This window comes from Salarias fasciatus, chromosome 7 (genome assembly GCF_902148845.1).
Source record: "Salarias fasciatus chromosome 7, fSalaFa1.1, whole genome shotgun sequence".
Classification (NCBI taxonomy): domain Eukaryota; kingdom Metazoa; phylum Chordata; class Actinopteri; order Blenniiformes; family Blenniidae; genus Salarias; species Salarias fasciatus.
Genome location: NC_043751.1, coordinates 22893327 through 22919098, shown reverse-complemented (window position 1 = coordinate 22919098; position 25772 = coordinate 22893327). Strand labels below are relative to the sequence as shown.

At 41.0% G+C, this 25772-nt stretch overlaps 1 protein-coding gene across 1 annotated transcript in view; it reads right to left on the bottom strand.

The window, feature by feature from the left end:
• Positions 1-3709: 3709 nt before the first annotated feature.
• cpne2 (copine II) overlaps positions 3710-25772 on the bottom strand; it is a 46253-nt gene continuing 24190 nt past the window's right edge. Inside the window, exons 11-16 of the mRNA XM_030097070.1 lie at positions 17202-17335; positions 15604-15658; positions 15076-15127; positions 12196-12329; positions 5870-6106; positions 3710-3914 (exon numbers count right to left, since the gene is read on the bottom strand). Coding sequence (XP_029952930.1) covers positions 3807-3914; positions 5870-6106; positions 12196-12329; positions 15076-15127; positions 15604-15658; positions 17202-17335 — 720 coding nt within the window. The 3' untranslated portion in view covers positions 3710-3806. The remainder of the gene's footprint in view (positions 3915-5869; positions 6107-12195; positions 12330-15075; positions 15128-15603; positions 15659-17201; positions 17336-25772) is intronic.

Genomic DNA, 25772 nt, shown 5'->3' with positions numbered 1-25772 from the left:
GGGTACAAAAAAGTGAGGAAATGTGCAGATTAAGAATAAGTAATAGTGCAAATCTTAATAAGAATAATTATAGAATAATAATATAAATCTAGAAGAAGAAAAGATCTAACTTTATACACAGCATAAATCTAAAGTATAACAGGAGCTACAATATATGTTTTAGTGCAACATAATGAGTGGTATAATAAAGTGTCCATGATTGATTATGGGGATTATAAAGTGACAGTGATTGCAGGATATTATTGCTCATATTCTACACAGTAGAATTGTACAGTCTGACAGAGATGGAGATGAAGGACTTGCGGTAGCGCTCTTTCCTGCACTGAGAGCGTCTCAGTCGGTCACTGAAGGAGCGGCCGAGCTCCTCTACCGTCAGGTGCAGTGGGGGAGAGCTGTGGTCCACAATGGATGTGAGCTTGGCCAACATCCTCCTCTCACCCATATATGCATGTAGTTTTCCATTTAACTTCTTAACCTTCAGTTATTGTGGGTGTTAACGCTTTGTAAAAAATGAAAGTGTTTTGATATTTCAAGACATTAAAAAACACAATTACATCTTTATTAAATTCAGGAAATGTGTTGATAAGTGTTAAACTGACCACATTACAATGTGTCTCACTGGATTTTTTTTTTTTTTTTTGCAATATTGCTTTGATATATTGGACATATTTCAGTACTATGAATTACTTTGAATCTTTAATTTTTGAAAAAGTACCCTAAAGATGAGTCACTATGTCCAGTTTGGCATGTTGTTTATCCCTTGTTAAATATGTTTGAAGTGCATCACTCAAGTGCATTGAGGAACAGTAAGAGATGACAAATAGAAAGGCCAAAGACTAATTATATTAATGTGGGATGACATTGTGTCTTTCTGTTGTACCTCTCTGTCACACCATCTCTTGCCTTTTTATCCCAACCTGTCTGAAAAGATTGTCAATAAGACTGAGTCACATCATCACAAAATGACAGCTATTATGTCAAACACAGAGGTGCAGACTGCAATATTATGAAAGAATGCATTTTCCAATTAAAAAAAAAAATACATCAATTTGTTATAAATCCATGATAGGTTAAAATTTGCACCGTTTCTCCAGATGATTCATCGTGCACTCTGTTGCTGCAGCAGAAAATGGTCCAATCAAATGTGAAAGAGGGTGACTCTTCTGATCCACTGAGCAACAACAAAGAATGTCATTTCCCCCTGATTTACCGGCAGAGGTGATGCACATTCCTCTTCATCTCTTGCTGTATTTTTGAATCGATTCTAAAGGGATCAGTTAAAAACCTGCCTCCACCTTAACTCACTCCATCATTCACAGGAACATCTGTCATATCAGATCTGCGATGGGCAACTTTGATCATTAGGAGAGCAACAGAAATTCTATGTCACTCCCGGCAGAGGATCCTGTCCTGTGGTGGACTTGTCCACGGTGCTCATTCACGGTGAAGCTCCAGCCAGATCGCTGCATCTGTACCTGCTGGTGTCTCTCTTGTCTAAAACTTGAAATCTCTTTGTGTTTCGTTCTATCCACATCTTGACCTTATTTCATGTCTCCCGAGCCCGGTCCATCTCCTGTTCTGGGTTTGGCCTCAATATCTGTGTCACCCTCTGTCTCTTGAGGGTTTATTGGAGGATTTCAGAACTGTGTCACTGTTGCCCGCACAGTGATGAAGATGTGAAATAGCTCTCCTCGTCCAGCAAGAATAATTGCGACTCTGATATTTATGCCAGTAACACCCTTGTGAATGGACATTAGGAATGCAATGTCAAAGACATCAGGCTGTATGGATTATCTAAAGTTGGTGCTCGTGCTTTGTCTCAGGCCAACCAATCATGTTTATTTGAAGACCAGCCTTTCTAAAGTCTTTTACATATAATGTTGGAACAACAATATTGAGGCTCTGATCAACATGTGCTTGTACTTGAGTGGTCAGTCTATTAGTTTATACATGTTTTACCATCTTTATGTTATTGTGAATGACTACAGAAAAAAGGTCATGCTGAATAACCTCTCACTCTGGTTTGACAAATGGCGCCCTGAACACAGGAGGTGGACATAAATAAGACATCATGATTGAGGTAGATTAAAGTAGTTCTCTCTCCTCCTGGAGTCCCTCCTCACACAGCGTAATGTCTAGTCAGGTAGAGCACTGAGGCATTCATAGAAAGAGGGCTTTTGTCATTTTAGTTTTAGTCCTGTTTGACTTTAGCTTTACTCCTGAAATCGGATATTTTTCCTGTTAGTTTCAGATGAAGATGGGAGTGGCCTTGCCTCTGCTTTCCTCTGGTTTTGTTTCGCTAGAGTTCTGCTTCTTTTGCCTTTCTTCAGTGTTTTTATTTTGCATCGGTGTTGCTCACTTCACCTCCGTGTTGTACCACACAGTTGCTTCAAATCTGGTTATTAATGCATCTTCTTTGCAGCATTCTTGTCTCTTTCCAGTGTGACGCTCAAATGGAGTGGTTCCTTTCTCACCGTTTTCCCTCCAGAGAAAGGCTGCCGATCCCCTCTCTGAGCTCTGATTTGACAAAACATTGCACTGAAGCCACAAACTGACGGATTCCCACTTATGGTTTTATTTGATAAAGTTGGCTCGAATGTACAGCTCAAATGTCCACAGAGATTCAGATTTTGTTAACTTTTCCTTCACTTTATTCACCTGAGTGTGGACAAAGACACAACTTTAGAAAATTAATGGCAACACATTGAGTACAAACATTGCACAGCAATACACGTGGTTTAATCACACGATTCAGCACTGCATAAAAAGTACATTTAAAAACATGTCTGAAACGTTGGTTCATCATAACATAAGTAGCATAATAGAAATATACATTCGATATCTGCATATCAGAAACCTCCCTGCCCCCGTTCATTAAAACACTGACAGTTACGGCTTGTGTTCGTAAATCTCTCCTAATTTCTTATCTGCTCTCCACGGGATCTCATAAAATATTTACAAAATCTGATAAATACATCATTTTGTAAAATTAAATCATGCGTTTGTGATCTTCAGCGTCAGTATGTAAACAGTGAGTAGATACTGGCAACATGCAGGGTCAACCGAAGTCATAAAAAATACGAGGATTTTGCAAAAGCTGGGAGAACGGTCCCATAAATATCTTTCGAACAACCTATTGAGTTGACACAGTATCCTACAGCTATCCTGTGTTAGTGCTACAGCTGCCACCACGGCCTCACTCCCCTCGGATTCTGTCCGGCATTAAACGAGCCTCTCAGACAACCTGGAGATCCGCACGTTTAATTAAAACCCTCCGCTTTATTAAGGTTCCCCGTTACGACGCCGTCTGTGAGTAAACCAGTCAAAAAGCCCCCGAAGAAGCTGTACAACAACAGGAGAGGAACAACCACTGAGAAAGCTCGTCCTCTTCTGAGGAGCCACATGGATCACATGATATCAATCACAGGACACACACACGTGCAAAAAATAAATAACTTCTCATGAATCAAGATATTTCTCAACCCTCTAAAATAAAAAAAAAAAAAGTACCTGCATATCTTGGGAACAGTTTTGACATGCAACATGGTGTACTCATCCTCGTCTTCTCAGCTCTGCGCCCTGGAAAGCATCACTTTCTGTGCAAGTGACCACAAACTCTTTAATTAACCAGTAAGAACGCTGCAAATAGAACAGCAGGGACGTTTTCAATGGTTAACTTGTTCTGTCCACAATTCTTTTTTTTTTTTCGTTTGTTTTGTTTTGTTCACAGCTGACATTTACACTTTCATTTTGCACTGCTTGCCATAAACGAGAGAGGAGGTCGTGTCCGGCGGCTGCGGGCGGCGTCACTCGGGCGCAGAGTTACGAGGCGGTAAGTTCCTCTGTTTAAAGTACTGGGTGACCTGCTGCGGCAGCTCAGCCAGGACGGACTTCGCCAGCGTCTCCTTGGGCGCCTAAAGAGAGAGGAAATGGAGCACAAAAACACAATGTGAAATGTGGGGTTAAATTTTTAAGATCTTATTCTTTTACACTTTTTTATTTGTGTTTGATTGAAATATCTGGATTAAACCGACAAGTATCAGTGACACGACTTTAAAAAATACAGAAAAGTCAAAGGAACCTGGGGGCTCCTTTAACTTTCCCATTAAAGTCAGCAGGACTGCTTTCTAATGTCTCGAAAATCACAGACATGTTGACTCGGAGAAATCAATCCACGCCTTTGTTTACTCCAGATTATTGTACTTTCTATTATGTGTCTAAATATGCAGTAAATGCTGCACAGAATTAAACATCTTACAGCAGATGTGATAAATTACCACGGTTGAACGTAATGCCTCTAAACTAACTCATTCAGCTGTCTTCATTTTGATTCAACGGCTACAGTTTTTGAATTTTCTCGACATGTTGAATAGTCCAGGAGTTATGATAGTTAAAAGTACGGATGCCAGAATATGAACATAAAGGTTAACTGAATTAAGCAAATTTCTTGGAATGCAGAGCGAACACATTCAGTTTTAATAAACAAACTTTCCAAGTCTCCAATCACCACCCTGCCAGCCTCATGACAATAATTAGTAGTGAAAGTTTCCCAGCCAGCAGAGCTCATCATTTCAGTTTACTCTCATTTCCTCTCAGTCTCAGCTTCTTTTCTTCCTCCTTCTTCAGTCTCTCACCCTCCCACCACCAGCCTGGAACCGAGCCAGTAAACGCTGTCTGTTCCTCCCATTTCAGAGGAAGTCAGCTCGCCCACCACCGGCCCACCCACTCAGCCACACACACAGATACACACACAAAATCCACATGCACATGAAAACATGACCAAAAACAAAAAGAAAGAGTCCTCCTGTGGACAGTATGAAAGTGGGCACACACTAATTGAGCGGTGTGCTCACCGGCAGCACGGTGCACGCATTAATCCTCATTAACGCGCTTCGTGTGCCGCTCAACACGCCCTGACAGTGACCCTGCAGAGACGAGCGGACCGGCAGCCTCGCCCTGCGAACCCTCCACCGGCTTCATTCCCAACCGCGACAGGCTGACATTTTCATAAAACACTGACACTCAGACGTTAAGTGAAACCTCCGAAATGGAATGAAGGCGTCGCCGCGCCTAACGAGCTGAAACATCAGTTCGCTGACTGAAAAACATCCAACTTGATTTAATGATCAATCACAAGCTCTTCTTCAAAAAGTGTCTTTGCTCTGATTGTTCAAGTGCCAACAAACTTTGCATGAGTTTGAAGGAAATCCTGATACTTGTACATTTCCTAATTTAATCATTGACTTTGTTTTTAGCTTTGACTTTCAGGTAACTTTCGGTTAACACAGAATTTTAACACATTAACACATTAAAGCGCAGAGAGATCAGACTTCTGCAATATAACAATTTTGCCTCTTGGTGGCAGCAGAAGCAAAATGTGAACAAATGTCACATCTGGAAATGACATTTTGGATCTGTGAACAACAGCCTATATATAGAACTAATTATTATTTTAAAACGATTATCAACTACTTTCTCCCTTGAAACGCCCCGTACTGACTTTATTTCAAATTCACACATTCTGCAAGTATGTTTCTTTAATATTTTATAGGTTTTTAACTCCTCAAATGCAAACATTTAAAACATTATACTTTTTTTTAAGCATCTGCTGACATTGAGCACGAACCACCACCGTCTTTGATAAGCGGTCAATAATTACCATGGTAACCAGTAAACCTGAAACACCTCCTACCGCCTCTGCCTCGTTTCTACACTGTTAGCATGAGACACTGTACACAGCTGTGTGTGTGCACTGTGTGATCTCCATGAGATCTCCATGTTAACTCATCTTTTCAGCTTCAGTGAGAGCAGCAGTCGATTTAAAAAAAAAATCTCACACCGAACCTTCTCGGACCACTCCAGAACTCACGTTTCGGAAATCCCTGAAAGGGACGAACTGCACGATGTCCCGGACGGCCTCCTCCCCCGCGCTGGACCTCAGAACGCTGGCGTCTCCGTCCAGGAACTCCATGGCGGCGAAGTCGGCGTTGCCCACGCCGATGATGATGATGGACATGGGGAGCTTGGAGGCCTGGACGATGGCGTCACGCGTCTCGTCCATGTCGCTGATGACGCCGTCCGTGATGATGAGGAGGGTGAAGTACTGCTGCAGGGCGATGGAGAGGGCGAGACGGAGCGAAGGATTGAGAAATCGATCTCTTTCTGAAGTACATCTGAATCTACATCTGGGGGAAAAAGCTGGTAAAGTCGTTACAGTCGAGCCAAAAGCGCCGCAGACATAGTTAATTGCGACGGTGAAGGTGGAATTCAACGTGATTGGAGACGAGGGAGAATGAAATTTACACAAAACTGCAGGAAAACAAAGAGGAACTAGACTGACAGCTTGACTGCGTCGCTGCGAGCTGACTGAAAACACCATCTGTCCCGGCAAAAAATATGAATTACAAACGGAAGAAATGAAATGAAGAGAAATCATTGATGAATGACAGAATGAAAACTTCCCAGCAAACAGTCCGAAGCTGCTGTTACCGGCGTGTCTCCATCTTTTCCTCAAGTTTATCTCACATTGTGAAAAGGAGTGTTTGTCAAGAGATTCGAGTTCATTCAATCGTTTTATTCCCCTCTCCTACAGTGTCTATCGCCCATGTCAAAGTTGAAAATTCAATCAATTTATTGACTTGCAGTGACTTTTCTGACTGCTGATTGCTGCATTTCTGGCTTCACTGACACCATTGATAAATAAGCAGGAATGCTGAGTGCAGGTTGAGCAAAAAAAAAAAAAAAAAAAAAATCAAAAACAAGGGGAATCCAACCTCTACAAAGCTGAAGAAAGCTTTCCAGAATGCCTGTTTTCACATCTGAAGAAATTTTTCAGAGCTTTGGTGGGCTCAAAAAAAAAAAAAGAAAAAAAAAAAGCCTCAGCAGACCAAACATGCTCAATCAAAATGATGGAAAAGGAAAAAGAAAGAGCTAATGACCCACAACATCCCACCTCATCTGTCAAACACAGAGGAAGATCCTGTTAGGACTCCAACATATGCAGCTGCCGACAGAACTGAGACAGCATTTACTGACGACTTCACGGCTGATAGAATTAACAGGGTGAATGCAGCGCTCCATAAAAGCCATCTGCACATTACGAAGCTGCCTAAAAACATGAAAATCAAAGAGATTTCATCTTATTAACAGGCCAATCGTCTAAATCTAGGATTTCTTGTGTAAATGACTTTAAGAAATCATTGAGATACAGGTTTTTCTACTCAATATTTTTACAATAATTCCGCCTGAATTCATGACTGTTTTTTTTTTAAGAAAAAACTTCAACGAGCAAAACAGCACCACACAAATGATTTCACTCTTTTCATATTGCTGTTCTGATGTCTGTCCATCATATATCTAATTAACTTTATCTAGACTAATAAATTCACATCTTTGAATTGTGTGAGCAAGCCAGAGAAAACCAATGCAGGAACATGGAGAACATGCAAACTCACATAGTAATGATCACCTTCAATTAAAGAACACAAAAATGCAGCTTCACTCTTTAAGGGAACAATATAAAAATATTTTTAAGTAAAAGTCACTTGAAGATGCTCAAATTTCATTTAAAGGAGCAGCATGTGAAAATTTGGTTGTGCCATTTTTATCCATTAGGTGGCAGTAAGAAGCTAAAGAACGCAGTTTATTTTGGTCCAGCTCTTTGGAATTTTTGTCTGTTTTGGTAATTTGATTTTTACTTCCGTTATGTATATTGAAGCTGAATTTATAAGCATGAGGCGATACGTAGAGCACAATACATCAACTGAATAACTTCAGGACTCATTATTGTTTTATTAGCTTTTGGAAAAAAAAGTTTTAAATGAAAAAAAAAATCATACTGTGCCTTTAAAAGGAATAACATGCAGACAGCGTAGTGCATATTAAAAGTGTTGAGAAAATTAAAAAAAAAATCAATTAGCAAAATACAACATTTAAAGCAGTTTGAGGTGCTTTTTTTTCATCCTTTCAGACACAAATACTAACATGCATTTTTTTTCTGCATTAGAAAAACCCGAATCTTTTCCTACAATAAGAAGAGACAAGGTGAGGACACACACTCACGCCGACGTTACTTGGAACAAAATCACACTTCCACGTGAGACACAAACACACACACACACACACACACACACACACACACACACACACACACACACACACACACACACACACACACACACACACACACACACACACACAGGGAGGGCTCTGAAGCCTATCTCTTTAATGTGCTAACAGCGACGCTCATTAGAGAATCATTATCACACAGACAGACAGGGTTGCTGACACACTGGGACACACAGACACACTGGGACACACACACACACACACACACACACACACACTGGTTGCACTGGCCTGTAGCTTGGCTTTGTGTGCTTGTGTGTGTGTGTCGGTGGCAGGAGTGTATGCCTGTGCACTCGCGCACACACTAAAGTCGCAGGTCGTCTCATTATCCGGGGAAGTGAAACGCCGAGGCAGAGCAGCAGCGTGTTTGTGCAGCCCACAGCCCACAGCCTACCCACCCACTTTCTCCAACACACACCGAACCAAGCGGCGCCTCCTCAGCATGGGGGCCACATACTTGTGCTGCAGCTGTCACATCTCATTGTCTGTTACTCCTTCCCATGTTCCACCCGTGTTTGAACTCACTGTAATATAAAACAAGAAAAGGGCCTGCAATCATTTCTTTACAGATACAAAAGGATTCGGTAGCGCAGCACACAGACGAGTACGAGCCTTTGTGTATTTTGTTCATGTATTTGTTCCCCACAGGGTGACAGGGTACAATTAGGGACAAAAAGCACTGTGGGAGCATAATGATACCCAGCTACTGCACTCTCTCCAGATACAGGCTGGATATATGCTGCTGGATATGTACAAGAGACGGGACGTGGCGGTGTTTTTGTAGATCCCAGGGGTCTGTGCACGCCACACACCTGCAGGGAGGAGGTCATGCTGATCACACAGGTAACACCAAACCTGAATGTCCCAAAATTTTAAACATGGTTAAACATGGCTAAACATTTTAAAACTTTGCCTTCTTCCTGCAAAATGCAGAATAGCACAGTCTACTTATGCAAATGTCTTCCAATTCATGAGACGCAGGCGCTGATGGAGGGCGAAGGATGACCTTCCAAACCTGCCTGAGCAGGGATCACTTCACTCCAGCTTCCACACAACATCACGATACATGCTAGGTGATACCGACTGACTCTCTTCCCCTAATGCACCCCCCCCCCCCTCGCCCACAACATCCCAGCAGTAGATGCTCATCCATCGCTGTAGCTCAATGATGTAACATTGCTTAGTAACTCACCTTATCAATCTATTTTCAGCAGTTTTTGACATTTCACCTTCTGATTCACCATGATTATCGACACACCCCCTCCCACTCAGGACTCTGTTTTACACTAAAAGCAATAATGGGCTTAGTCTTTGTGTGTGTGTGTGTGTGTGTGTGTGTGTGTGTGTGTGTGTCCTTGCTAGTTTCAGTTTCTTTCCATATCTCCAGATTGTTCCACTTAAGGATTAATTTAGCAATATGAGGACAGTACCCTAGATGTACGGTGAGCTTACAGTGTTTTCATCATGATGAAAGCAAAATGATCCAGTAGATCCAAATCTACTGAACGACTCCTCAATGGTGAAGATGGCGACTGAATCCACCAAGTGAGATGGAAAAATCAAATGACTGGAGGATTGCAACAGCATAAACACATGGTTCCTACTGGCTTCTTAAAATAATACAATATAGAGTAATACTGAGCCCGTTTTTAAACAGCTCTTGAGTCAATAGTCTCTAGTGTTAAATGTGTCACAGATCTGATGGGAGGAATTTTGTTTTTCCTTCTAAAAACGCCAAAAAAAAAAAAAAAAATTAAAAGGGAATCTCAAACAAACCCCTTCACCAGATTTTCCTTTTTAATTTCCTATTCATTCAGTGTTTAAGTCTGCAATACAATAATTATTATCATTTTTTTTAACAAAAAGAAGTTGTGAAGCTTAAGTTTTCAATTTTTTTTTTGTTTTTCCGAAATCAGTCTTTTTCATAATATAATTTCATTCTTATCTTTTCCTCCATCATCTGAAAATATCCCCATTACTTCATCACAAATGTACACCCTGCATGTGTGAAGTAACGCAACAACATAGGAGACCTTTGTGTTTCTGACACTGTTTTGTTAATCTAACACAAACTAAATGGCGTTCCCAATAAATCCTTCCTGAAAGAGACACTCCCACAGCTCGAGGAACGCTACACCCAGAAAATAGTCCAGAAATAGAAAGTCTTTTTAGGTGTGAGATAGAGCCTTTGGCATGTTCTTATTTTGGGTTTTATTCGTTCCTGCCTCTGACATATAATCCCGTGGTTAAGCAGTTAGAAGTGCAGTACGCTGCAATTCACTAGTTCCCACTAAAACTGCAGTCAGATCAAATGAGCTCAGCTGGGATTAGCTCTTCTGTGGCCCCTTTTCCACAGTACAACTCAACTTCACTTATTCCCGTGAGGTTTGGAGGCGAGCTGAGCCCAAACTACGAGGTGACGCGAAAAACACCGAGGAGTCAGGGAGAAACGTCACGAGACGAGACGACTGCTTCCTCTCTGGTAAAATCTTCGGTCAAACAGTCAACTTGTGGATTAAAGAGAGATTTCACCTTAAAAAAATACGTTGTCTATTTATAGTAATCTACTAATGATAGTTAGATAGAGCCACGAGCATGACAGGAGAAAAGGAGATGGAGGATGCTTCCCTGTCGTGCCGTTAAGCCCAATAAAGTGTGAAAAGCCTGGTCTCAGCTGCAGAGAGGTGTAAGGAGAAGGGAGGACTGGAGTCGTCTCCCTCCTCTCTGGCTCTCTGCTCGTCATGCCAGGAGCTCCAGCCAACAGATGTGCTCTCTTGTTTGCTCGCTCAGCCATCAGGGCAGATAAATTCTGAGTACAAACCCCCCCCCGACAGCCACTCACTACCGACTGCTCCTCTGCTGCTGGTGAGTAAACAAAAACTAGTGGCATGTGCGTCTTTCTTTGGCGAAATTTGCCCAGAGGCCGCGATACAAAGAATAAGATCATTGAAGTGAATAAAATGGAAAGCAGAGAAGAAAGTCGGCGAGGTAGAACAGAGAGGGGCTCGCCGAGCGCTCATAAAAGGTGGAAGACAAACGGAAAAGGCTGGAAAAATGACATTAAAACTGACACTTCAGCGAAGGGATCAAGTGGAGCTAAACAGCTGTTTGATCGGAGTGGAGGAATGAAACCAATGAAGGTAGCGCAGCATTGTGCAATCTGTGAACTGTCACGTTATCCTTTAGCAAGTAGGAGAGCAGAAAACGCAATATAACATGGAAAAGGAAGAGAAGCCAAGCATTTGGTAACAGTGAGTTTCAGGGTTTTTTCTACACACTACTGATGTCGCTGTGCAACAAATGAATAAATGTTAAATTGACTTCATTCATGAACACCTAACAAGGAACAACACCTAATGCCTGTTGAGGAAAATGTGATTTTACCATATGATATGATCTTATTGCATTTTATTTTAATATCTTGCAGCCACTATTTCACCCAGAAACGGTTGCTTACAAATGTGGCACCATTATAAGAGAAATCGACTGACCTTCCAGATTTCCTACCAATGTTCACTAAACAACTGAATTACGGTATTTAGCTGTGTGACAGCACAGAAACCACAGAAACAGGAGAAACCGTGTCCAACATATAACTTGTTTTTATCGGTCAGAGTGGCGTCCAGTGCCCCTGCAAGTGCAATCCTGAGTATGATGGAGCGGTTAAAAAAACCCCCCACCAACTGCATAAAGAGTACATTTAGCTGAGTGGGGCTTAGTCATTCATTTAAACGAGTGTAAAAAAAAGCCTTTAAGTGAAACTGCGCATCAGTGATGGACAGGTGTGTGAACAGAAGAACGGATTCTGACAGCCTGCGCTGAACGCCCGGCTGTGTTTGGACACGGATTTGCAGAAGTTACACTTGGAGTCAGCAGATGTGTCTGGCAGCACAAACAACAACTTCCTCCAGCAGCATATTCTCCCTCTCACAGAGAGAAACCGATGGAAAAGAGGTGATCTGAGGCCGGGAAACAGCTTGCACGTTTGCACATCACTTTATCTGCAGCTGCTGGACTGATTGAAATGCCAAAAGGCAAATGAACAGGTAGAGAGAAGCTGGCACCCACCGCCGCTTTCTCCTGCTGAAGAGCCTGGGCGGCAAAACGTGCTACATGGTTGATGATCGGAGCGAAGTTGGTGGGGCCGTAGAAGCGGATGTGAGGGAGGCAGGCGGAGTAGGCCTGAGCGATGCCTTCCACTCCTACAGGGAGACACAGAAACACAACGGAAGTCGTAACCACAGAAATGGACTAAAGTACACAGCTGATTGGCCAAGTTTCAATTGTGATGAAATGAATGTTGAGACGGAGTACTTCTATGTAAGTAAACTAGCACAGATGAAAGAATTTGAATATCAGTCCAAATTGTAGGTTCAGATTAAATTGATGAACATTTTTAAAAACAAAGTAGATTAAATGCTCTAAAAATAATTAATAAAAGTAAATGCTTCACAAAAACACTCAAAACATAATTTAGGCCTGATGAGGGCAGGGGAGAGAAAGAAAGGAAACAAGAAAGTTTACATTTATTCTCACACAAACTTTTCCTATTTTAGGCTCTTAATCACTCAGGGTTCATTTTCTGAATGCTCCCCCAGACAGAATCCGGCAGGCTCTTTAATTTCTATATTCATTTCCTGACACAGAAGTTGTATTCCCTTCGCTCTCATCTCACCAGGCAAATGCATGAATCGTGACACATTTCTAAATACTGCTTGAAGACACAAAAACAACAGTTTGGGGCCGAACTATGTAGCTTTGCCAGGATAGAGAAGCTGAACAATGTCACACTGATATCAGGGCCTCGTGAACGCTGTCGTCCAGCTCACGCTTCGTTGTTCTGATTTCGAGCTTTTCATTCCGGAGCGCACTGGAGGCTGTGCTGGCTCAGGAAGGACGCTAACTTTAAAAAGAAACGTCGCTTTTGGAGGCAGATGTTTAACAACAGCAAAAATGTGGAAGAAGGGCGCTCTGCACAGAGGGCCGAGTAGAAATGCACTTAGTTAACATAACCGCCTGCTTCTGTCATATAGACAAATGGAAAGGTAGCACTAAACACAAAATAAACCCAAAATAAAAGGCGATATCAGGCAAATTGGACAGAGAAAGTTGCCAAACAAATCAGTGTTACAGCAAGTAACTCTATATCAGGCTAAACTCAGGAAAAAAAACTCAAAATGAAAGTTTTCAGTGCGAAAAACTATACATACATAGTTGTTCTATTTATCTATACAGGAAAAAAAACTCATCAACACTTTGAGTTATGGTTCTAAAAATATTTTCCAAGTTTATCACACTGAATGAAAGTTATTACTTTGTCGGCTTCATGATAATCAAAAATTCACTTATTATTAGTTGTTGCACTCCTTTTCAAGCACATTAATGTTCAGGATTCCCATTGTGTGTTGTACGTGAATTACAAACTAGAATATGCTACACATCTCAACTATCCGTATTCCTGAAAGCAAACCCTCTAAATTCATAACTGGACTGAATGTGACCAGTTTTGTGGTTCTCTGTAAGTCAACCTATTTGTCATGATATATAAATAATGTGTTGTGAAGATTAAAGGAGCTCGGTTTAATCAACAAACCATCATGAACGTGGGGGAAAAAAAAAAAAAACTTTCACTGGTCTGAATTGTCACGAGGAGCTTGTGTGGTGTCACACTGTGCCTCAGCGTTCATGCTGCTAATTTAGCCGAGCGTCCTCAGTAGCAAGTGTAGGTGATGTGTTAAGGAGATATTTACTCAGACTCAGCACGGCTTTCAGAGGGGAGGGCACCACCTGCTGCTGTCACATGATCTGCACAAGCAGAATGGTGTCCTCCAGTTGGAATGTCTATTGCATCCTTCAGTGATGCTCTACAAAGGAAAAAAAGTATCTCCCAGGTGGTTTACGGATGGCATCTTCTTTTTATTTCTTATAGGAAGGAATATGATTTATGACACTGTCCTAGTTTTATTCAGTTTAGATTTCCATGTCTATGTTCGGCATACGGATTTATATTTTGACAGCTAACACAGTGGAAGTGGGTCAAGGTGAAAGGTGTGCACCAGCCAAATCTATTTACAATAAAACAAATTAAAAAAAACAACAACTGCTAAATGCATGCTTCATCGTGTGAGCTACGGTAATTTATTTTTCACTCATTGTCATTGAACCCATAAGGGAAAGACCGGGCTTTAAAATGTCAGACAGATAGACAGATAGATGTCGTAAAAATCCTTTTCCACTTTCTCATACTCAGACAGTTGAAGTTTATATTGGTCCCCCTGTGCTCTTGCTCTAGATGTCTTCTCAACTTAAAAACTTTCAGCGTTGGAAGATGAGATGAGACAAGTTTTCTATAGATTCAGTTTGACAATATGTTGTAACTGGCGCATCTGTTTAGTGTTTCTTCAAAATCAGTCATTGCAAACTGATGATTCAATATGGTGGCACTTGATGAACAAGTAGAAACTGCACACATAAGATTAATGTTAGCTGTGTGACATTAAGTGACAGTATGTTCATGAAATTGTTGTGATTCTTCAGTAAAACGAACCTCTCTAAAAATATTATATCGGGGTGCTTAACAGCTATGACTTGATATTGCCTTCAATAAGGTGACGGGGTGGATATTTGCATAGATTTCAATGAGTATGCTATAAAGGGTTAAGAAACGTTTGAAGGATTTATTCCAGAGTTGTTACAATGAATTTAAAAAAAAAAAAAAACCCATCAAAACAGATTCACTTACTTTTCCTGTGAAGCTTAGTTGCCGTATTTGTGAAGTAAATAAATCAAACTTCCAAAACAAACTGTTTTTTTCATCACTGCTTGTTTCCTGACATGAGCCAACGCTGGAAAATAAGCTCATAAGAATCTTTTATTTCAGATTAACCTGCTGATTTCAGCGTCGAACCGTCCGGCAGTGTCTGTGCTGACGTCTGTGAACACACTCACCTGAACAGAAGGGGTTGGTGGGGTTAAAGTTAATGGCGAATTCATGTGACACCTGAGGAGACACACACACACACACACACACACACACACACACACACACACACGATTAAAAAAAAAAAAAAGATTGCTCATCAATCTTCTCACTGTAAACCGCCGTCCATTTTTCCCACACCTCCTCCCTCCCTCCATCTCGCTCCATCACTACCGCTCCCTCTCTTCTTTGTCCTTTTCATCAGCTCACTGCCATGGCAACACAGATGGGTTGACAGTTGCATAATCATCTGAATATGCATGTATAATGCTTACAGTTTCATCTGTACATGTGTGTGTCGGTCTGTGTGTGTGCACGCGTGCGCAAAGTGCACGAATAATTCAGCTGTAAATTTGCAGATGAAAACCCAACCCTTCTTTTCTCTCTTCGCTTCACACACACGAGTTGTATCACACCAGTCCGCGCCTTCCAAACACATGCGCGCGCACACAAACACACACACACACACACAAAAACAATAACTACCAAGCACATACCTTCCAGTCTGGTGGGAGTTGGGCTCCAAATCCCAGAGCAGGAAACATTTTGTCCCTGAGGAGGAAACCATAACAAAAGATTTTGACATTAGTCAAAATCTTTCTTTTCTTTTTTTACATTTTTTTTAATACATACTCAACAAGCTGGATTTGGACAGCAAAAGAAATCCTGTTACCTTGTTCACATAGAAACACAATTCAGTGCCAGAGTGGGGGGGGGGGGGGGGGGGGCTGGGGGGGTGGACTGCCAGAAAATTGATGCAGTATTGTGAAATGGATTTACAGTGACACAGCGCCAACATTTATTGAAAAAAAAAAGATTTCATACATTTAGTAAGGGTTAAAACAGTCAAAATGTCAAAAATAGTTGAATTGGGAAAAATGGCAAAAAAAAACTAAGGTGCCTAAAATTGCTGAAGCAGCGTCAAACTGCTAAAAAGATAATATTGGGGAAAAAAACTGTTCAAACAGCTGAAGTCGGTAAAAATACATCAAATTTTGGGGAAAGAAATTCTCCAAAAACTGTTAATCCACCAAAAAAAAGGCAAAAACAACAAAACCCTTACGAAAGTTAAAGATGTAACAAAATATCCCTCATTTAAATTGTAATTTTGAAACTACATGAATCTTTAAAAAAAAAAAAAAAAATTGCAAAATTATATGCAACTTAGTCTACTATGGTACACAAAATAGTTCAATTCAATGGATTTGGAGGAATTTTTTATTGAACTGTTCAGTTGTCATACATTTGGAAGTCTGGAAACAAGAAAAAAATCTTTTCTATGTCATGTGTTAACATAAGTAAAGTAACACTGTGGAACATTTTGGTGGGTGCTCGAGGACGCACAGTGGTGCCAGATAGGCTGAGAATATATGGTGATTTTCCACTATCCGATTTATCAATATATTCCAACCAGTAACATTCTGGTTATGTTCGCTGATAGTTCAGCATCAAAGACATATTCAACACATTTAAAACACTTTCTTTCCCATCTGCAAGTCTCTCTCTTCTCTCCCCTCTTCAACATAAAAACCCTCCGTAGATGAATGTCATGAATCCAGTGACCTCCGGTAGGTTTTACAGGACAATCCTATGTGATTTTGTAAAGAAGGAAAGTTCCAGTTGGTGTTCTCAGTCTCAAAAACCTTATTTTTACCGTACAAACCAAAATAGAACGCTTTGTGTGTGTGTGTGTGTGTGTGTGTGTGTGTGTGTGTGTGTGTGTGTGTGTGTGTGTGTGTGTGTGTGTGTGTGTGTGTGTGTGTGTGTGAGTGAGAGATGCCCATGCTGAAGCTCTGTACTGCGATGCTTGAGTAGATGATGGGATTAAGACGGGTATTAGAGAACTGTTAAACCAGTTTAGTTCCCTCTGCAAAGTCCGCAGTGAGTGAAACTCTGCATGAACTGCAGCGCTGGAACATCAGAGTTATCGCTTGTGTTTTTTGGAGACTCTGAAATCAACGCACAAATCTAACTTTTACAGCAGCTTTTTACTATTTGGATAAAACTCATGCATGCATGCATGCAGAGGGAAGACATGTAAACTCCATACAGATGTCTAGCTCGCTACACTGATTCAAAACAAGGAAACGCTCACGTGTCGTAGTCCTGTATGATCTGTCCCACGGCTAAAATGGCGGCCAGGTACTCGTTGCTGCCCAGCGGGTTGATGTAGTGGAGGGAGGACGGCTCTCTGGGGTTCCCGTTTGAAGCCGTGAAGTCGATCCCAACCTGGTGACAGACATTAAAATGTCCGGGATTAGAGCTCATCTCAGACAGCAAAGCTTAAACCATAGCAGCTGCTGACACAGAGGGGAGAGTGGAAAAGAGCAAAATGGCAAGAAATCCAGATGTTTCACTGGTTTGAAAAGAAAAAAACAACTAAAGAACAGATCTGAACTGAATCAAACCACAAAACATGAGAGATAATGCGGAAACTATTCAAGCTGAAAGCTTTTATGTGATTCTATGCTGATTTAATTATGTCTGGTATGCATATGAAATAAAAAATAGACATATTATTTTCTGAAAGCTTCAGTGAATGTCTGTCTCTACCTATAAATCACTGCTCTGTGAATATGACAGTTTATTCAAGGTGCCTTGGACAGAGTGACTGAGGGCTGAGGAAGCAGATTCCTTGTTTTAAAAGTAAACTTTTTGTTTGGTAAAAGACTTTTTTTTTTTCTTTTTTTTTCTGTGATTCTCCATCTCGGAGGCGTGGTGTGAGCAGCCCATCAGCAGAGCAGCAGCAGCAGCTCCGGTACTCATTTTGTGTTTCCAGAGGAGGCATTCAGGCAAAACATTTAGTTGGACTTCCAGGTTCCAGGATTTACAAGCTCTCAGAGGCCAGTGTGCAATTACTGTGGTTTCATGTGCAAAATACAGAAAAAAATATCGATGTATTTCTGCTCCACCACTGAAAACCCCCCAACTCTTTTTGGGTGTTTTGGTAGTGAGTTCAAATGACATCAAGCTGCATGCTCATGTTTCGGCCTGTTGGCTCACTCACACAACTTCCTTGCACCGGATATTTTCAAATTTGCTTAAAGCACACCTCAGGAACCCAGATTCACGGAAAGCACAAAGCATCTGTTGTAGTGGTGCCATAGGCTCACAGTTCAGTATGAGAGGCTCACATAGGATATTTTTACCAAACTGAGTGAAAAAAAACAACAAACATTGACATTTCTCTCCGTACCTTTGGCTTTCTTTACACAATGTGAGGCAGAGATGTGAAGAAAAAAGAAGAACAACATTTTGGCAAGTTTGGAAAACTGTATCTCAGCTTCTCAATCTGAGAATACAGCAGAAGAGCAAGAAAGAGGAGATATCTTACTAAAAGAGTCCAAACCATGGGTCTGATCACCACACAGGAGGAATCTGATCTACTACAAAATACACAGAGGATTGTGCCTGACAGGTGTGCAAACAGACACACATTATTAATTTGATGTGTTGGATTATCAGGTGTGTATTACACACTGAAAATATAGTGGGAGTAGTTCATGCTGATTGGGTATTTTACAGCATGCTTGCACTGTTTTTGGTTATGTCTGTGTTCACTGTGTATGAAGGGGAGGTTCTTCAGCAGAGAAACTGTTATTATTGTGTTGAGACACATTCCCTCAACTGGCTTTCCATGACTTTTATTTGCAGACTTTTAGATCTAACCCTAACTTTCATCTGTTTTGTGACAGTGTGAACGTTGTATAATTCGTTATAATATAAGTGATGTTGTTTCCAGGTAATTGCTTTCGTGTTAACAGGGTCCAAAGTGCACAAAATCCTCACCCGAACACTCCTTTTTGTGTGTCACTCATATTATTGTAAGCTGATTAACCACAAAATGCATTCCAATACAATCTACTTGAGTCAGTTTGCAATTTAACACACTCTCATTTTGACAGATTTCTTATGTCCTGTTTGAGATGCCCTCCAGACACCAGACACAGTTTTGAGGTTTCCGCTCCATGCTATATGGGAGGTGCTGTAAAATTCCAGTTTGGAGATGAGATGCTGGAGATGTCACATTGCAGAACACGTGTCACACTTTGACTGATTTCATTAAGAAGAATCATACTAATGAGGCAGATGGAGAAAGCAACGTGTCATTAGTTTATCTACACTTTAAAAACCTATTCACTATTTTCTAGTATCTAAGAATGACAGGATTTAAAGTTTTATAAAGATGGATACAATTGCTGCATTTTCTAACCCTCACAGAAGCCCACAATGCATGTGGATGACTTATACTGAATACAAATAACATCTTTGTTTGTACGAAAATTGCAGTTATTTTCTTGGACATTCTGAGAAAAAAAAAAAACAGTAGAGGCTGCTGCACAACTCTGCCTAAAAAAGAAACAATGGCCCTAAAACCACACGGGAGAATATATTTAACAAACATGACCACAGGGTGAGACTGGGACGACATACAGTATACACAAATATGAGTAGACACACAGATGCTTTCAGCACATGCGGCAAACACACATACATCAGACAAACATGCACACAAAGAGACACAATCGAACATAGTATGAGATTAAGAGTGACAAGATTTCCCTCAGGCAGTGAATTTGCAGTTTGTGCGCTGACAAGAGCCCAACCCAGAATCTCCGCCTCCTCCTCTTATCAGCTGAAACGCAGTCAAAATCATCTTCTTCTTTCTCGCTTTGTTTGGGGGCTACTAATGCTGTTACGAAACAACAATGTTACGGTTCAATAAGGACAACGGAAAGGAGAATGGAATGAGGAAGAAGGCAAACGTAATAAATGTGTGAGTTCAGGAGGAAAAGATTGGGAAAACAAGATGAAGAAGCAGCAGAGAGAGAGAAAAAAAAGGAGAGAAAGAGGACAGAGTGTAAAAGAGCAGGACTGGCAGACACCGAGATGCAGGGTGACAGATTTAGGGGAGCTGTGGTGTATTCTCAATATGTGTGGGCATGTGTGTTGGTCCTGAAAGAGCAAACAGGGCAGTGCAGAAGCTTTAGGCTGGGTTCACACTTGAGGTCCTGGCAGACTGGTACACTGAGGAACGCTCCAGAGTGGAGCTCGTCATCTCTCACCTGCTCGCTCACTATTAGTCCATCCAGTTTCGAACACTGGCGGTCGAGACGGGTTGGCAACAGGACGTTCTCTGCCCCACCTTTGGTCATTGGTGACCAGTCAGCAGCTGCCCCAGTTGAGCTCAGACTCTCCTCTGGGTGATGCCGACCTGGTGTAACATGAGAGCACTGGGAGCTCCACGGGGTTTTCAGTGAGGCCTGGGCTACTTCACTGCTTCCACACAGGGAATATGACTGTCTCATCAGTCTTCAGACCTCTTCACCAAGCTGCATCTATGCAACGCCTACCATCTGGTCTGCATCCGCCGAGGAGACGAGTAGAAAACCGCCTTCAGCACACCCACAGGTCACTATGAATATCTTTTGATGCCTTTTTGAAGTTACTAACGCCCCTGCTGTGTTTCAAAACCTGGTCAATGACGTCCTCCCGGACGAGCTAAACTTTAATGTGTTTGTGCACCAAGATGACATCCTGATCTTCTCCCACAACCTCGCCTCTCATATTCAGCAAGTACGAGTCCTGAAGAGGCTGCTTGACCATCAGCTGTTTGTTAATGCCAAGAAGTATGAACTTCATGTTCCTCTGGTTTCCTCTCTGGGCGACGTCATGGGCCAGGGTCGGGTTAAGATGGATCCCTACTTGCGATGAGGGGCCCACCACTGAACCCGTGTGGCACTTTGCCCACCGCAGATAACCTGGGATCTTCTAAGGACAGCTTTCAGAAGTTCATCCGACCACATTTTAAAGAATAGAACTGCCTCAGGTAACAACACAACAGAAATACAACAGTTTCTCATGGAGTAAAATATAGACCAGACACCCATTTTGCATCTCTGAATTGCTTTTTTCCATTAATGCCATAAGCACAATGGTTCAATTACTGATAAGCTCTATATTCCCCTTTTGGGACCCTCAAGCCTTTGTCTGCTCTGGATTTGTGAAAAATAGATATGCAAACCTTAAATACAACCATCATAAGATACTTTATAGAATCCAGAGATGATCCATCAAATAACTACCTGTTGCTGTTAGCTTAGAGGCTCCTGCTCAGGCCTGACACGATAACAAAATTTGCCAGACGACAAATCTCCCTCAGATTATTGCTGATAAACGATATTATTGCCATTATTTTGGGACCATTCTTAACTGATGTAATGATAATAAATGGCATAACAATGGGAGTACACCAGAACCAACGTGCCCAGATGTTAACACAAATATACAGAGACCGAGTGAACCCTCCTCTCATTCAGTCTGTATTGTAGAGAGATGGGAGGAAAACAAGTACACATGCCCGTCGATTTATCGAGGCTCAAACTTACCGACTTGGTTTTTCTTTATCGTGCAAATAATTGATTCATCGATTACCGTGACAGGCCTACTCCTGCTTGAAGTTATCAAGAGAGTGGCTGGATACATGAGTGTTGGAGTTCATTGTGATATTTTGGCAAATCAAATAACATGAACGAGGTTTGCAGCCAATCTGGGAAATGTAAAGAAATAGTAACTTAACGCAGAGATCCTGCAAAAGGACTCCAGGTTTTTCATCTTGTCTTTGATGTTGGGAGGTGAAACTTGTTACAAACTGCAGGAAAACAGACTGAAAGAATTTCATTTTCCTGAACCGACTCCAATCACTAGTTTCACTTCCAAAAGTAAAGTGAATCTGTTCAGCACTTCAGCTTTCAACTCTGATGACCTTGGTCACTGAATTTTCACAGCCAAGGAGCTGCAGATAGAAACCGTCTTGATTAAGCCAACTTTTGCCTTGAACTGTTGCTCCTGGGCGACGCTTGATGACGTGCAGTTTTCAGTCACAACGTTTAATCAAAAGTCTGAACAGTAGAGAATCTTTTTGCTTTGTGGTCTAACCTCAATCATGACTGCTGTTGAAGATCCGTTATAAGCTGTCACTGCTGAAACTGCACTGCAGATGCATTATTTGTCAGTTTTGTCCTTGTTCTCAGAGATTATTATATATATATATATATATATATATATATATATATATATATATATATATATATATATATATATATATATATAAAATATATATTATATTATTATATACAGATTAATAACAATTTTTTTCTGTATTATGAAGTTAGTGACATAATATTCTGACTTTAAACACATAAGAAACACTAAAAATGAACCTGACAATGACAGATGTTTTTGCACATCTGTTAGTGATGGCGGCATTAATCACGCCCCATAAGTGAAACAGTCAATATGACAGATTACACATAACTTACATGATATTTCAAGTAACAGCACCTAATTTTTGCATTTTCATTTCAGAAGACACGCACTTTATTATGAGAACCTTGTCTGAAAAAACATATTGTAACTTATGCAAAATTGTGAAAGCTTTGTAAGCTTTTTCTTTCTTTCTTTTTTTTTTTATAAGGTTTTTTTACTTAGAAACTTTATATTATAAGTCAGTAGTTCCCAAACTGGGGTGTAGGAACCCCAGGTAAAGGGGTGCCAGAAGTCACAGGAAGGATTTGTACTTTAAAAATGGATTCTGACATGTGAAATGAAACCATTATCAAACACTTTCTGCTTTATTTTATTACTCGTGCTTCTGTTTTTATCTTACTTGGTGTCCTTTACCTGTCTTACTCGCTGTCTTTGTTTTTAATCTTTCCAACTGTACAGGTTTGTTTCAATTAGATTCTTGCTGAAAACTGCAGTTTTTCTTGAAATCTTAAGCCAGCTGATTTGATATGTTGGTGAGACTGAGTGTGTTTGGCTTCACTGTAATGTGAGCTAAATAAAAAAAATCAAAGATGGATTCCACAATTGACTATCTGGGGGAAACTGCGGATATTTTTTTATCACTTTAAATGAACAAACAGGCATGAATGTGGCAGGGATTTCTTAAAACTGTCATTCATGCAATTTTGTTTCCTCCGGTGTTGATTGATTTTGTCTATGAATTGAATAATAAAACTATATTTACGCCTAAACTGACATTTGGTGGCACATGATAGTCCTTCAGCTATTCCAACATTATTCCTGCAATGGCCTCTCCGGTGACAGACGCTATTAGTTTGATGGCTGTGAATCCGATGACTGTGGGAGATGACACCTTCCTATTTCCTACTTATTTCTCGCTTCCTCGGGCTATTACTAATTGCAAACACACACGCAGACTAAACACAATGTGACAAACACACATTTTCAGCAAGCAAGTACACTGAATTAAAGAGGACGAGGGGGGAGGACGGACCGGCATCTTCTTACTGGATCTTTCAACGCAGAAAACGTCTGTGACCGCATCACAGAGACAAAATCCAGCGCCGCCAAATTACTGTCAAGTAATTTACATGTCGACATTCACGCTGGAGTTTTCTCAGCTGTGCTCCGTCAAGTGTTCGCCTATTCTCGTGCCAGGACCCCTCAGCCTCATTTTCAGCTCCACAGCCAAGGAGCAACGAGGAGGAGGAGGAGGAGGAGGAGGAAGAGGAGAAGCTGGGGGATGAGAGTGTTGGAGGCTGTGTGAACATCTTCTGGAGTAGCTCAATGTCTCACTCTGAGGTGATACAGGCAGTGATAACCAGACGGTGGTGTCCCCTCTTCGTCGTGTTTATGCATGTTTTTTTTTTCTCTACAATTTACTTAACGTCTTATTTGATTAAGCAGATCGCCTGAATCAAAAGTCTAAATGATATCGTATCATGTGAGTGAGAGGAAGTGACTGGCTGTGTGAACTCTGTTGAGTCGAAAGCAGTACAATGTCTAATAAAAAGGGAAATAAATTCCAATAGCACAATGCATCATAAAAAGAAAACAAAATACACCTCAAGTAATATATGAAGGTAGATAAACGAAATTCTTAAGTAGTAAAGTGTACAATTAAAAATCAGACTGAGCTTGTGGAATGTTTTTTTTTCTTTTCTGTATTTACAAGCTATTGTGTATTTTTATCTGATCTATTCCAGCTTAAGTAGCTCTTAATAGGTTTTCTTAAATTCAACACGTTATCAGTGCTTGTGCATTCCTACTCTGTAAATTAAATGCACTGTCGGTATAACTGCACATTGTAGTGTTTTTGTTTGATGATAATCCACCAGAAGCATTTCTATTCCAACGGCTTGCACCTATTAAAAGGACTTACACAAAAACTGGCAAAATGACAATGTGAAAAAACCCCTGAATGGTTGAAACTGATGATTCTTAAATCACTCTGTTGGTGAGTTCTTAGGTAAAGGTGATCAGGACGCAAAAGTGAACTTCATTGATGTTGTTGGAAAAACAAATAGGAAGCAAAGTATTCCACAAAAAAACAAACAGTAATGCAGGAGGGAATAATTCAAGTGGGAATACAGTCGAGGATCAAAGACTGGAAACACGGGTAAAACTGAAAAGACCGGGGACGATACAAGTATACAAACAGTGAGGTACAGATAACCGGCGGAAAGAGGGTGAGAAAGAACACAGGAGAACACTGGCGTAGAACAATAATAAGAAGAGAATGTGCACATAAACACAGACACGGACTGTAACTAGAGATTAAAACCAGACCATGAAAAACAAGGAACCGTGAGGGGACACATGATGATTTTTCATGAATTCCGTTTCACCAGCAAACAATGGAACATCTGAATACATGTATTTCAAAGAATAAAGTGATTCAGCCTGAGAGCTGTACACAGTTGAGCCAGGACAGTGTAGAAATGGATTTTCACTCTGCACAGCGGAGTTACTGTGACTACAGAAATGACGCCAGGACTCATGTATCCATGCAGTTTGAGTCTATTTCAGCATGAAAACTGCTGCTAGGTAACCAGACAATGGTCATTTTTTTCCAGCTCTCGTCGCCTGTTCAAGCCCGGAGGCAGTGAAATGTGGCAGGATTACCTATTCTCCTTTGAAAACGTGTAATCTTGTCCAGCATGAACACGCCGGGGCCTCCACACCCGTCATGTCTGTTCTGAAGAACCACGCTCCCAGAAAGCATTTAAACAGTTTAAACCAGGGGAGGAAAACTCAGATTACTTCAGAGGCCAGATTAAGTCCAACCACAACTCCAAATCATTCTCTTTGTTTGGAAAATTTGTAGAGTTTCACACATCAGTAAATTTTCACCGATGTCTTGTGAAAAGTCATTTCTTTGTGAATTCACATGAAAATTTCTGTAAGAATCTCCAGTTTTGTAGAGGCATTGAACTGAGAGAAGTAAATATGAATCAATGGTGTGAACTTCTGAACATGCTGAGGCCAGAAGCAGAAACAGCTAAGCAACCAGCTGAAAAAGACATAGCAGTGCTGCAGACGTTTAACTGTTTTATACAAATACTAAAGCTTTGGGTCCATACTGACCATGGTGTTTCTCAACGGTGCTCACTTAATCATAGGAGATCCCAAAGTGTGCTAAGAAAATCTGTCCCACACCACAACACAACCCGAACCACTGTTACAAGGCAGGACAGATCCATGCTTCCACGTTTCAATCGAACACTGGGACCTTGACCTTTCTTCTCTGATTCCATGATTTGGAGAGATCAACAGTTTCTTAGAGGGTACACACTGTTAAAAGTCTTTTTAAGCAGGATTTCATTCAAAACACACAAAAACAACATTGACTTTAGAA